Genomic DNA, 13,799 nt, shown 5'->3' with positions numbered 1-13,799 from the left:
GAGATTTTAGAGCCAGCTCACCTGGGAACATCTGGGAGCATCTCTGCTCTTATGTGGCCAAACCTGCTCCTGCAGCAATGTCCTGACCATGCTTAAGCAGCTCGTAGGACTTGGAGATCTTTAAAAACTTAGCGTGAAGGCACAAAGCTCAGAACGGCCATGGGAACATTTCAGGGGATGTGAAAGACTTTTAATTCACCTGCATCTGTGACACAAGGGCTGGCACCACCCCATGTCCCTGTCCTCTGCAGCAAACCTGGCCTCTCTTCCAGCAAGGGCTTATTCGAGGTTAATAGGGCAGGAGAAATGGGCTCTCGCCCAGTACTTGCTCCTGAAAGGCCCTATTTCTTCCTTAATTGCAACTCAAAATCAAATTAACAGTTTTAAATTTACTCTGGGCCCAAGAGGTGCCACGAGGGTAGGGGAGAACATGTTGTACCCTTTGTCCTTATGTAATAAAAAGGGTAAATTCCTACTGAGGGCAAAATTGCTGCCACCTCTGCTCTGGCTGGCCCACAGCTTCGGTGTCTTTGGGGACAGAGATGCTCAACCCGGATTTAATATGAGCATTTGGGGTGTTGGAGTTCTTTATCCTGGATTTGGCATGAACCTTTGGGGTGATGGAGATGCACATCTTGGTTGTGGGGCTGCCCCAACTCCCCCAAGCAGCCGCATGATTTGGCTCAGTGTGGGGTTGCTGTGACCACCAGGAGACCCCCACACTTTGCTAAGGGTGCACAAAGGATGGAAGAATGTGGGTGCAGGGTGGTTGTTGGTAAGGACGGGGAGACAGGACACGGGTGCAGCATCCTCGGGGATGAAGGTAGCACTGGCTGTGTTATTGGTGCTGAAATTCAGCATCCATGGACTGGGAGGTGATTCTGTTCTCCAGGCATAGAAACTCCCCTGGGATGGATACCAGCACACCAGGAAAAAGGGTCTGCAGCTACCCTTGCACCCTCCTGGATGTGCTGCTGCTTTGGAAGCAGATGCTCCACCTTGGCCCAGAGCTGAGGGCAGAGACAGTTACTGCTCCTGGAGAAGGGAAATTTGGGGGCTGGCACTGGTTGTGGGCACACAGTACCTGTGGGCCCACACCAGCCTTTGCCCACACCAGCCAGCGTGTATAGCTTGCTCTGGGGAGCTGCCTTGTCCTGGGATCATCATCCCAGCTGCTTCTGCTGCAGATTCCTGGCTCCCCCAGCTGTAGAGTTCCCATCCCAGTGATTCTGGGGTCCATCGGGCAGGCAGTGGGTGCCACGGGCTGGTGCTGCCAGGTGTGTGCCAGCTGCAAGGCAGCTCCTGCATGCTGTGGGAATGGTGCAGAGAGGGGCCCATGGGTGCAGCTGCCTCACCAGAACAGGGCAAGGGGAGCCTGTGACCCTGCCCAGCTCCCTTCAACAGCAGGTGCCACCAAATGGCACATCCTCCCCCCAGTATCCCACATCACCTGGGGAGAAAGGGGACATCCAGCGGGTGTTTCAGGGCTCTTGCTGTGGCTGAGGACCCCTTGCCAAACTGGGCAGAGTCCCTCAAGGTGCCCAGCCACGTGCGGGGGCTGGGCAGGGAGGGGACACAACTCCATCAGAGCTGAAAGCCAGGTTGGAGGAGGAGGTGCCAGCCCAGGGGAAAGCTCTAACCCGGGTATGGCTCCCCAGCCTGTCCCACAGGTGGAGCAGCGCCAGGGCACATCCCGTGTCACCCCACTCCTGCCCGCAGTGACGCGCTCCCGGACTCCAGCTCAGTCTTCATTCCAATATAATCTTTATTGGGGAGACTGATGGGGTCAGAACAAGGCCGGGTATAAAACATGATCATGGTCACAACCAGCAGCGGGAGGCATTGGCAGAGCAACACAGACACGGTACCGGCGCCGTTCTCCACCGGAGCGAGAACGGTCCTGGGGCTGCGCCAGCGGCATCACCCGCTCCCTTGGGACAGGACAGGGCACAGACTGGCCCCTCTCCCTGGATGGATGCTGGGCTTTGGCCAGTGCCAAGGGCTGCTGTTTCCTCCAGGATGCAGGGTTCTAGGACCCCACAGGCTCACCCAGCCCCAGCACCTTGGGACTGGGCAGTGTGTGCCCCTGGTGCTGTGGCCATGCTGGGTTGTGGTGCTCAGCCCCATGGGAGCACCCAAAATTATGGCTTTTTCTTTATTTTGATTTTTTTTTTTTTTTTTTTTTTTTTTTTTTTTTTTTTTTTTTTTTTTTCTTTTTTGGCAGCAAACTTACCGCTCCAGGTGCTCTGGAGAAAGCAAGACTGTGCACAGGGGGCTGCTGCCCTGCAAGCCCCTCCGCACAGGGGTCAGAGCAGAGGTGCCGCTCTGGGGAAGGGACTGTGGGCAGGAGCCAGACCTTGGTCCCCCTACCCAGTCAAATCCCCTTGCTGGAGTCAGCAATTTGGGGGTACTGGACCCCGTGCCACCCTCCTGAGCCATCCCATGGGGCATTGCTGTGGGTCCCAGGTGGAGGGGCAGAGAACGGGCACAGCTCAGTGCCTTTGTGAACATGTAGTGGCCTGGGATGGGGTGGCCAGGGATGGATGGGGAAAAACAAGAATCCTCCAAAATGAGGACAAAGTGGAGCTTTCCTCAAGGGCCTGCGGAGGACATGGGCCGCATGTCTGCTGGCATCTGAGGGGCCGGTATGGCGGCTTGATGTGGCTACTGAGACTCAGGCGCATGGCGGCGTGGCCACTGAGATGAAAGCTTTGGCAAATAACTTATAGAGAGGGGGTGGAGGGGGCAGCTGGGGACCTGTCCTCACTTCCTGTCCTGGAAGGGTGGCCCAGCGTGGCACCATGCATCTCCAGGGCTCTTTGTGCTGCTGCTGCCGGCTGTGGGGCGATGGGGAGGGAGTCACTCCGGCCAGAACCCAGCATCCGCTCTTGGGAGAGCCAGGGAGAGAGGAGGGAGAGGTACCCGGGGAAGGAGCATGGTGAGATGCTCGATGCACCACAGGAGCGCCGGCCGCAGGGCCAGGGGAGCCGCAGACCCTGGATGCGCTGGTAGATGTGCGCCCCATGCCAGCGTCCCTCTCCTCGGGCACCACTGGTGAGTAGGGGCTGCTGCCAGGTCCCAGCACCCCCGCTGCCCCCTGCGAGTGCCGGCAAGGACACCAGTCCCACATCCTTGGCCGTGGTGAGTATGAGAGCATTCCCTGGCGGTGCCATTGGCAGAGAGGGGACAGGGGACTGGCCGTGGCGCTGGCCGCGCTGTCCCGCCCGCCATGCCCCCGCTGCGGAGGGACGGGCGGGGCGCGGGGCTCACATGATGGTGCAGGAGGACAGCGGGTTCCGGATGTGGCAGGTGCAGGCGGCCCCGCAGTACTGGCGGAAGGTCTGGTAGCAGCTGCGGTCGGTGTCACTGCTCCACTGGACGGGGTTGGCAGCCAGGGCCTCGGCCGGCAGTCTGTTCAGGATACTGGTGTTGACGGCCAGTGCCGCCAGCCCATAGTCGGTGAAGAGGACGGTCTCCCGCTTGCAGGTGGGGCAGGAGATGAACTTGTACTTGGGGCAGGACTCGTAGAGGATCTGCAGGCACTCCTCGCACACCGAGTGCAGGCAGGAGAGGATGCGGGGCCGCTTGTTGGTGAAGTTGTACATGTGGCCGCAGGTGGGGCACTCCAGGGGCTCGCAGGGCGTCGAGGGGTGCAGCACATACTGGTTGACGATCACCTCGTCCGACGGCGGCTGCCGGTGGTAGCAGACCTCAGAGCTGCCCTTGCGCTGGCCCTGGTAGCCGCGCTCGCGCCGCGGCAGGGGGGGAGTCCGGGGCAGCGGCAGGGGCCCGGGGGTGGCATCCAAGGCAGGGATGTCCCCGCACGCCTGGTTGACGATGATCTCAGACTCGGAGGGCCACGCGCGCTTGGCCACGAGGGGCGGCTCGCGGCGCGGGGCGGGCGCGTAGCGTGGCTGCGATGCCTGCAGCTCCGAGAACTTCTCCGGGTGGATGATCTTCATCGCCTCCATTTTAATGATGACCTGTTGCCCTTTCAGACACGACATGAGTATCGTTTTCACATTACTGTCCACTGCTCTGGGGTCTCCAAGGGACGCCTGCATGAGGCTAAAACATGCTGGCAGCCTGCTGAGCTTTCAATCTTGGTCTGGCCGCGGAGCAGGAGGACAGGGAGCAGCAGCTGGTGCGGGAGAGCATCCTGGGGAGATGGGCCAGCGCCAGCGGACCCCGCGCCCCTCTCCTGCAGCCAGCCCCGAGGGTGCCAGGTGCGAGGCTGGGGAAGGGAGAAGGCAGGGCTCACAGTGCCATTCTGCCTGCTCCGAGATGCTCTTGGGCGGGTGATCAAAGCGCCGGCTCCCTGAAGCCTCCCCAGGATGTTAACGTGACATTGGCAGTCACTCAACAGCCCTGCTCTTTGCCTTCGCTGCCACTTCCCACAGCGGATCAGCTGCAGTCTGGAACAGTAATTTGGGGATGGTGGCACTGGGCACTGCCCAGGGCAGGTGAGTCCAGGGAGGATCTTGCAGAACTGGAGGCAGCTCTCACTTCGCCCCAGGCCAGCCTTTGTTCCTGTTTACATGCAGTGGGATCCTCGTGGCGCTGAAGAATGTGTTTGCAAATTCCTTTGCTCTGACTTCCCGGCTCTCCCACTTGCAGTCACTGGCAGCTCCCACAGGGCAGGGGCTCAGGGTACATCCCGTGCCAGAGGGCAGCTCACCTTGGCTGTGGCCAGGACACCACACACCTTGTCCCCTTGGTCCCTGGTACCTCTGTCCCCAGCTCAGCTCCGTGCTTGCTGGAAATGAAAAGTGAGAGGGGGTTGCTACTGGCTGCCAGCTCTCCCTCGGGATGCATGCCCGCCTGCGTCCCGGCAATTTGGCAATTGTGCCCTACGGGTCCTGTCCATCCGCCCGCGTGCTTGGGCTGCGGATATTTCCCCCAAGGCATCCCCTCGGCAGCCTCGAGCGTGGGGTCCTGGGACCCCCCTCTGCACTGAGGGTGCGAGGGCACGTCCCCCAGAGCTCCGCTGGGCTGCAGGGTCTCTCCCGAAGGGGTTCCTCCACCGACCTGCCTCTGCTCAAGGTTTTCTCTCACGTTTAGCCCCTCCTCTGCTCAGTGGATCTATTTTTACCTCCATCGCTTGCTCCTGATCTGTCCCTGCTATTATCCCTCCCTCCAGCTTCCTCTCCCCCCCTTCCTAGCTCCCTGCCCTTGTCCCGGGGCTGATGGAGAGGACAGGCCACGTTTGCAGGCCGGAGATGGGGGGCAGGCAGCCAGCCCGAGGCCATTTTCTCCCTCAGCAGCCCCTGCGCCAGCCCAGCTCTCCTCCGAGAAGGGCGAAGGCGCTCTCCTCCATCACGCTGCAAATCCTGTTAGAGGGATGCCTGCTCCCGCCAGGCTCTGCCATGCCTGGCAGAGGGGGCCCGAGGGGGCCATCTGGTTGCAGCAGCAGCAGCCTTTGGGGATGAGGCGAGGCCGTAGGGGTTCAGCCCCGGATGCCTGAGGGCTGGGAGAGTGGGCTGGATCCCTGCCCAGCCCCAAGAGGGATGTCCCCGGGGCCATGCCCTGGCAACACTGGGGTCCCGCAAGCATCCTGCCCTGTGGAGGGTGGCCTCGCCTCTTTCATTCCCCATCACGGGCCCACATCCTGCACCCCGCGTCCCACAAGCAGCATATATTCCCCCGCCCCGTCCCGCACACAGCAGCAGCCCCGGGGGCTCTGCCTGCAGCTCTCGCACAGACACTCACCTGCAGCGCCCACGAGCACAGCAATACGGGTGGTCAGCAGTGCCACGCACTGTCACCGCGTTCCCACGCTCGTTCTGTCACACCCCTTCACGCACAGCCCTGGCGCAGCACCCCGCAGCCCCACCGCCCCTGGGGCGACACAGCCCCCCCGCCATCCCCGTCACTTCTGGGGTGACACAGCCCCCGATGTACCCCACACCCCATCACTTCTGGGGTGACACAGCCCTCCCCAGCATCTTCCCCTCCCCACGCTCCCACCGCAATCCCCAGCTCCACACGTCCCTGCCCCACGCTCGCATCCCCGCGGAGCACACGCCTGTGCACACAGCAGCGCTCCCGCACACCCGCAGGGGGACTCCCCCGCCCCTGCCCGCCGTTACCTGCGCTGGCCCTGGGCAGGGGTCCCGGTTCAGCCCCCGCTCCGTGCCCGGTGCGGCTCCGCAGGCCCGAGCGGCGGAGGTTATCTGAAAGGCAGAGGGATGCGGCGCTGCCCCGGCCAGGCGCGGCTCCCCGGGGATGCTGGCGGCTCCGAGGCGCGGCTCCACGGGGATGGTCCTGGCCGGCCGCCCCCGGCCCCGCCGCCTGCTCCGGCCGCGGCGGCGCGGGGAGGGGACCGGGTACAGAGGCCGGGGCTGGCGGCGCCGGGTTGCTCCGGATGCTCGGCGGGGACCGGCGGCCGGGGGAGCCGGCAGGTACGGCCGCTGCCGCTCCGGGGGGCTCCTTCGTGCCCTCCCCCGGCTCCCCCCGCCGCCCCCGGCCGCGGACCCCGGCTCGGCGCGGGGCTGATGCAACACCCCTGGCCGGCAGCGTAGGTTGCGGAGGGCTGATGCCAGGCCCCCCTGTGCCCCTCGGCAGGTGCAGGCAGCGGCGGGCAGCAGCGGGCAGGCAACGGCGGCTCCGTGCCCGCCGTTCCCGGGGCCCGGCGGCGCGGGCGCTGCTGCGCGCTCCCGCCGCCGCCCGCAGTGCCGCCGCAGTGGTGCAGCCGCCTCACATTTCTCTCTCTCAGCAGCGCCGGGGCCCGCCGGCCGCAGCGCCTGACGCCCAGCACACCCCCTCCCCGCCCCGCACCCCCCTCCCCGCACGCCCCCTCCCCGCCCCGCACAGCCCCCTCCCCGCACATTCCTCCTTGCCCCGACCGTCTCCCCTCGTCCCACACATCCCGCTTCCCCGCCCCACAGCCCCTCTTGCCCCGCACCCCCCCTCCCCGTCGCCGCTCCCGAACCCTCCCTGCGGCCCCGCTCCTTCTCCCGCCGCTGGCCGAGGCCCCGCGGGTCGTTCCTAGGGGCCCGCGGTGACTCAGCATCCAGCGCCGCTGGAAGCGGCTCCGCGCCGGCGGTGCTGCTCCGGGGCTGCGGCTGTGGAGCAACATCGGGGAGCGGGGCCCTGCCAGCAGCCCCTGCAGCCCCCGGGGTTGGGAAGAGGTCGGACAGCCAGGAATTCCCCCACCACTGCTTTTTCCCACTGCCAAATCAGCCATGCACCCCACGCCGCCCCCTGGGATCCACGGCCACTGGCTGTCGGGGCAGCAGAGGGGGTCCCCTGACAGTCCCCCAGTCCCTGCTGAGCTCCGGGGCACCTGGGCACAGGGGCTCATTGGTCCCTGGGGACACGGTGGGCTCAGCATGGTGGGTGGGGGGTCCCGGGAATGCTGACAGGTCCCTGCAGAGCGCTGGGGATCATTGCTCATGGCCATGGGCTTGCTGGTGTGACCCCCACAGTGGCACAGGCAGACAGGACCCCACAGGCTGGGGACACCCCACAAGGTGCCCTGAGCAGATGAGTCCTGGTGTATGCTTCCTGGCTCCTGCAGATGCGAGAGGCATGGATGTCCCCTGGCAGATGTTGGAGGCCAGGCTGCCTTCTCCCCCTGCTGTGAGTGCCTCCAGAATGGGGACCCCACAGGCAAATGGCCAAAATGGGCAGGCAGCCCCACACAGAGCCCTTCAGCTCACATACCCCGACCCCAGGAACAGTGACCCAGGCATGTGCACACTCCAACCCAAACCCACTCCACCACTCCACCCAGCCCTGGCTGGAGCAGGATGCTGGTGGGGGCTCACCAGGCTCCTTTGGGTGCTGCTGGGGTTCCCCTGCTCGTGTCACCCCTTGCTGTTTTTTAGTTTTTTATATTCCTCCAGGATTTTGCCTGGGCTTTTATGCCCTCCCTGAAGATTACCCTGGCCAGCCCTGCTTGCTGACCCTCCAGCCCTGCTGCAGCAAAGACCCAGCCCCTGTAAGAAGGGGTCTGTGTGGTCCTGGAGCTGCCGTGTCCCCACAGCCACACTGTCCTCACACCATTGCTGTCCTCTGGCCCTGCCATCAGTGGGATGGACACAGGAGCTGGAGGTTACAAATTTCACAGCTCTGCCAGGCCTTATGCAGCCCATAGATGATCTCCTCACTCACCTCAGGCAATGATGCTAAAAGGCATCTCCTTTTTTCCAGTTATCTCCTGAGAGGAGGGAGAGAGAATGGGGATCTGTAGCCACAAGTGAGGACATGGGAATCTCACCCAGGTGAGATTCTCACCTGGTGCCTCTCACCTGGTGGGAATCTCACCCAGGTGCCTCTCTTCCTGACCCGGAAGAGATGACCAATGCCACCCGGGCAGAAGAATTCCCCAAAAGTACCCCAAGGGCTCAGTTGTGCTAGAGTCCCAGGCCAGACTGACCCTAGAGTCAGGTTCTTCCTGGGGACCCTGCAGCATCACCTCCACATGGAAATCCATGCTCCCTTCTGGACAATGGTTGAGTTTTTAATCTTGGAGTTTCTCTCACCAGATAAGGGATTTTTGAATGCCTCTAGCACCTCTAAGTGCCATTCTTTGATCTGCTCACCTGCTGAAATCAGTGTGAGGCTGCTGCTGCCTGGCACACCACTAAACAGGGATTCCCTTCATCTTCCCCATCCTCCCTGTGTCAGGTGCTCCTGCCTTCCCTGCTAACGTGCCTGGGTGCAGATAGCAAGAGCTGAGATCTTACGCTTGAACTCACTGAGCAGAGGAAACGCAGGAAGTGAGCGAGCACGAGCTATTTTCTGTTATTAATTCATATGGCATTCCCGTGCTGACCCAGCTACACGGTGTGCTATTATGCTGCTATTCCATGAGTTAAGCAACAGCTCTATTTAAAAAATAATCATAAATTACATTGGGCATCTTTTCTGCTGAATAAGAGTGTGTTTGTGCCAAGGTGCTGGGATCTTCCTGTTGCCCCAATGGCTCTGCCTCTGCTTCACATGCTCAATGCAGAGCTTTCCCTTTCCTCAGCTGAGTTGGTCCACCAAGATCTCTGCTTTCTACCCAAACTGAAATGATCTCATCCTTCAAAACCCAGACTTTCCATCCCTGTCTGGACCTGTGTGGCTCAGACTTGAGTGATGACCCTACCAAACCTCCGCCTCGTGGCCACCTCTGCCTTTGGGTCTTGTCTCTTACTCCTGGATTAACACCTAACTTTGGCATATAAACACACATGTTGTGTTATCTTTTATAAAAACCTATTGCATTGAGTATTATCATAAATGTACATATTTTGGATGCACGCGGATATCCTCAGAATGCCTTCTGAGCTGTGCTGATGTGATATGGGTGCTCTCCTGGGTTTTACAAGCAGCAGTGATGCATTTTACCATTTTCAGGGACCTTGCCAGCAGGCCAAGCACACCTCTGGGTTCAGAGGTTGCTCCTCAGCTCAGTTGTACCGGCTGTCCTCGGGTCCAGCTCTCCTTAAACAGACATGCAGGAGCAGCTTTGCCAGTGGATTCCCTTCATTTGTCCCAGATGAACAAGGTTTTACTGTTTGTAATCAGGAGGCTATTGTTCTAATACAGCTGGTGTTGACCTTGTGTGAAACCACAGCTTCTTTCTGCAAAACTCATTCATGTCCAGTGTCTTGGCTGGATCAGTTTGAAACCTTTGCTCTGTAGATGTGTTGGGAGCTGTAACACTGCTGCCCAGGCTTTGCTGAGAAGCCAGAAGATAATTTGGCCCTAAATTTCTTCCTCACCATCAGCCATTACCTCCTCAGCCATCTAGCTGTTTGCTCAGGATTTTATTGCCCTTCTGGATTTCTAGCATCTGAGGGAAGGACCTGTTCTGAGAGGACGGCCCTGCTCCCACTTGGTGCCAGCCTTGCACTGTGATGGCACCTGAGGCTTTTCTTTCCACCCTACCTGGGTGAGCTGACAGCTCTGTGTGTGCCAAACCTTCCTGTCCCACACCCGGGTCCCCATCCATGCTGTCCATGCTCCTGGGGGCAGCATCTCAGGCCACCTTTCTTTGCTCCCTGCTGCTCTCATCACCAAGTTTGCTTGTCTTGGTCCTGCACACATCTACAGCTCTTCCCAAAATCCTGTCTGTTTCTCACACAGATCTTGTTTTGCTCTGGTGAATCACTCATCACACAGATATTCACCCACAAAGCCATGAGCTCATCCCCAGTTTTGCAGAGAGCAGCTTTCTCTGCAGGTCTCTGTGGGGCAGCACCGGCGCAGGGCCTGCCCGGCTGCTTGGGGCCGTGGGGCCAGCCCAGCCTGGCCTGGCTGGGAGGGAGGGATGGATGTGGCACCCACAGCCTGTGTTTTCATCCTCTGGGTGCTACCCCCTTGGGACTGCCTCTCCTTCCCGGGCTGGAGCACCAGGAGAAGGGACCCCCAGTCAGCACCATCCCAGGCTGAGACCCTCCACAACAGCCCAGCATAGACCCCAACAGAAGAGGAAAGCAGGGCAGCTCTCATCGGCCACAGTGCTCCACCAAAACCACCAGAGGAGCTGTCTGTGCAGCTTGCCCAGACAGAGCAAACACCATTTTGAAGGAGGGATGCTACTGAAATATGTGCCAAGAAAGCAGCAGTCTCTTGTTGCCAGCTGGTAGCTGAAGGATGCCCCAGCTGCTGCAGAGCTGCTCCGTGGCTGCTGTTTACAGCACTGTGTGAGTTGGTTGCTGGTCAGGACCTGACCACTGATGCTCTTGCATCAATCCTAATGCCATGGTGGGGGCTTTCATGGGCTGGTTTCTAGGCTTGCAGCTGCCTACAGAGACCCTACCATGAGAGAAGTGATGCCCAGAAGATCCTCAAAGAGTCTGAAGCTGCACACAAACCTTGAGATGCATACAAGGTACTCTGAGCAGCCTGAAGGTTACGGATGTTCCTAAAGGCCCAACAGACTGCAAGGGGTTTAATCATTATTTTTACTATGAGTGATTAATACTGTGGCCATTTCTATGAACCCTGGGTGCGAAGAGGGGGCCCACCTTGCTGGTGCTGCACTGAGCAGGAGGAAGGAGTAGGGGGAGGGGGGATGCACATGGGCTGGGGGGAGGTCAAGGGGCCAGAGGGACCACATCCTCTCTCCTTGGATGTGCTGACCTTCACTCCACTCCCCACCAACTCCTTGCCTGCAGACCTGGGGTTGCTCAGCTGCCAGAAAAGAACACTCATGGAAAATGTACTGCTCTCCACAGTTATCTCCTGAGAGGAGGGAGAGAGAATGGGGATCTGTAGCCACAAGTGAGGAAATTCCAGATGTATTTCCCTATAGCTACACAGGGAAAATCTTTTTGTCTTTGAGGGTCAAACAGTAGACCAGGGCACAGAGAGATGGTGGGATGTCCTTCAAAGCTGCCCTGCACAAGGTCCAGAGTGACAAACTGGCCACACTCTGAGCCACAGCCCTGTGGGCAAGTGGAGCCCCTGTTCCCATCAGAGCCCCCTTTTTCATCTGAGGCTGCATCTTCCCCAGCCCCAGGTAGGCACAGTCCCACAGACTCCCTGGAGAAGTTCACATCTGGTTGGTGACCCCACAGCAGCACAGCCATGTCAGAAACTCCTTCCCAGTCCTGCAGTGCCACTGGGGAATGAGAGGGGGGGTCTGCAACTCCCCAGGGACTGCTGGCCCAGGCAGGGACGACCACAAAGACCTAGAGCTGCATTTCAGGAGTGAGAGGGTGCAAGGAAGACCCACTTCCTTTAGAAAACACCTTGTGTCCAAGGAAAACAGGACAGGACTGGCCCAGAAATAGAAATGGCAGCTCTGCAGAAGCCTTCCCCCAGCCCATGCAGCCCAGCTGATGCCGGGTTTAACAGAGCCCGAGGGATTCGGGGCTCGGAAGAAACCAGAGCATGTGCCAGAGCTGGGACCCAGCCGCTGTCTCAGCCCTTCTTCACGGGCCGGGCGGGTGCAGGGCTGGTGGGGCAGCTCCGGTGCCAACGCTGGGGCTGCGGCAGGTGCCTCGTAATTGTGGTGACATTTAGCGTTTGCTGTGCTGGCTCCCCGGGAAAGCCCGGCGCTCATAACCTGCCAGCGCTGCTCGCCTGGATGCCACGGCCAGGCACAAACTGGGTCAGGGAGGAGGAGCAGCAGCTGCCGCGTGTGCCCTCGAGGTGCCCGTTGGGACACCGTGGTCCTGGCAGGGTGCACCAATGCCTGAATTCCTGCTCCTCCTTCCTGGGTGCTGCCTCAGCTGGGACACAGCTCCGAGCAGCAGTCCAGACCGAGGCAGCGGTTTGTTTTTGCAGTATGATTTCAGCTTTTGCAGGAAAACTTCCCTGAAGGCAGCGGATGGGACCCACCGAGTCCTATGTGGCTCCAGGCTGCTGCCCTCCTTTCTCTGGACACAGCCCCAGGCCCGAGGCTGTGGCTGTGCTCACAGATGGTGCGATCTTGCTGTCCCAGTGTGGCTGTCCTGGGGCTCCCAGCAGGACCTGAGGGCACAGTGCACTCCCCCATCCCCACTCTCAGCAGCTGGCAGAACCCCCGGCTCTCCTGCTGGCCCTTCTGCTCAGCTTGGTGCAGCCCAGCTCTTGTGTGGGGCACCACGGCTGCATTTCTGGGTCAGCTGGGTGAATCTGAGCATTGAGCTGAGGGTTTTGTTTTCCCTGCATGCCTGTAACTCTCCTGGACGGTTATGTGGGTGCACAGCTGGGAGCTGGCCCTGGGTATGGCTCCTGCTCTGGCAGAGGCTGTGGGGCCCTGGGGGCTGCCCGAGCAGGAGCTGCTGCTGCTCTCGGAGCCTGGGAAGCTGAGCCTAGGCTCGGTCTGGGTGTGTGGTGGGAGACCTGCAGTGGCAGAAGAGGGGTGGCTCGCAGGCCTGGGGGTGGGAGGCTGGAACGGGGAGTCACCATCCTGCTCGAGCTGGTGAATTCCCCAGTGCTGCCATGGGTGGGAGCTGGGAGCGTGGGACATGTGGCAGAGGGAGGGGCTGCATCCCATGGGGCAGGCATGGGGGGCTGCACCAGCTCTTGGGGGTGTTCCCTGGGGCTGACAGCATCATCTGGCCTTGGGGTTTCATCACCCTGATTTCTCCAGTCCTCCAAGAGCCAGGGCCAATGTGCCAGGATGCTGGGATGCTGCTGAAGACCTCGAGGCCTGTCTTTCCCCTCTGCTCCCTCCAGAGAGGACTCCTTGCCCAGCGCCTTGGCTGAAGGGAGACCTTTGGGCGCAAGGGGGTTGCAGCAATCTGGTGCTCCTGTGCAGGCTGTGGGGAAGCAAGTGGAGCACTGTAGCCAGGGTGTCATGGGGAGGTGAGGCCATTCCATGTAACAGAAAACAGGGCTCCACCTGGGGAGGGGGACCCAGCATGTCCAGACTGCTGTGGGGGCTGTCAAGTGCCACTGGGACTTTGCTGTGTCCCCAGAACAGGACAGAGGTAACCAGAGAGGCCTGGACCGCCATGAACCATGTCCCTGTCTGCTGGGGGCACGTGTTTGTTTGGGGGAGAACGGGAAGCTCTTCAGGGCACTGTGCACACAGCTCCCACCCGGTGCTCTGGAGCCGTCATGGTCCCATGGATGGGGAAGCAGGGGCAGTTTTGGCTGCAGGCTCAAGGGTTCTGCTTTGAAGGTGCAGGCTCAAGGCTGAGGACTGTCCCCCAGCAAGCCACACGGGGTCCCTGGGAGCCCCCCCCCCCAGGCTCACCCAGCCCTGCTTTCTGCAGGACCCTGACCTGCGCACTGGGTTTGGGGCTGGCAGGGCTGCGGAGGAGCCTCTGCAGCAGCGCAGGGGCTGCCTGCCCGGCGGCTGCCTGCGTGCCAGCACGGAGCTGCCAGCCTGCGCCAGCCCGGCGCTCGCATCCCTCCCTCGGCAGACG

At 60.9% G+C, this 13,799-nt stretch overlaps 1 protein-coding gene across 1 annotated transcript; it reads right to left on the bottom strand.

The window, feature by feature from the left end:
* Positions 1–1,747: 1,747 nt before the first annotated feature.
* Positions 1,748–6,687, bottom strand: RNF208 (ring finger protein 208). Its single transcript, XM_053996742.1, has 2 exons — positions 6,090–6,687; positions 1,748–4,756 (listed from the first exon to the last, which is right to left on the bottom strand). Exon 2 carries the CDS (start codon positions 4,062–4,064, stop codon positions 3,267–3,269), a length of 798 nt encoding a protein of 265 aa, XP_053852717.1. The 5' UTR covers positions 4,065–4,756; positions 6,090–6,687; the 3' UTR covers positions 1,748–3,266.
* Between the last annotated feature and the right edge of the window lie 7,112 nt (positions 6,688–13,799).

This window comes from Vidua macroura, chromosome 21 (assembly GCF_024509145.1).
Source record: "Vidua macroura isolate BioBank_ID:100142 chromosome 21, ASM2450914v1, whole genome shotgun sequence".
Lineage (NCBI taxonomy): Eukaryota > Metazoa > Chordata > Aves > Passeriformes > Viduidae > Vidua > Vidua macroura.
The sequence above is the reverse complement of the archived record's forward strand: the minus strand, read 5'-3'. Positions and strand labels throughout refer to the sequence as shown.

Excerpts from the sequence above, each read along its gene's own strand:
- RNF208 (XM_053996742.1), bottom strand. The coding sequence starts at position 4,064 with ATGCAGGCGTCCCTTGGAGACCCCAGAGCAGTGGACAGTAATGTGAAA.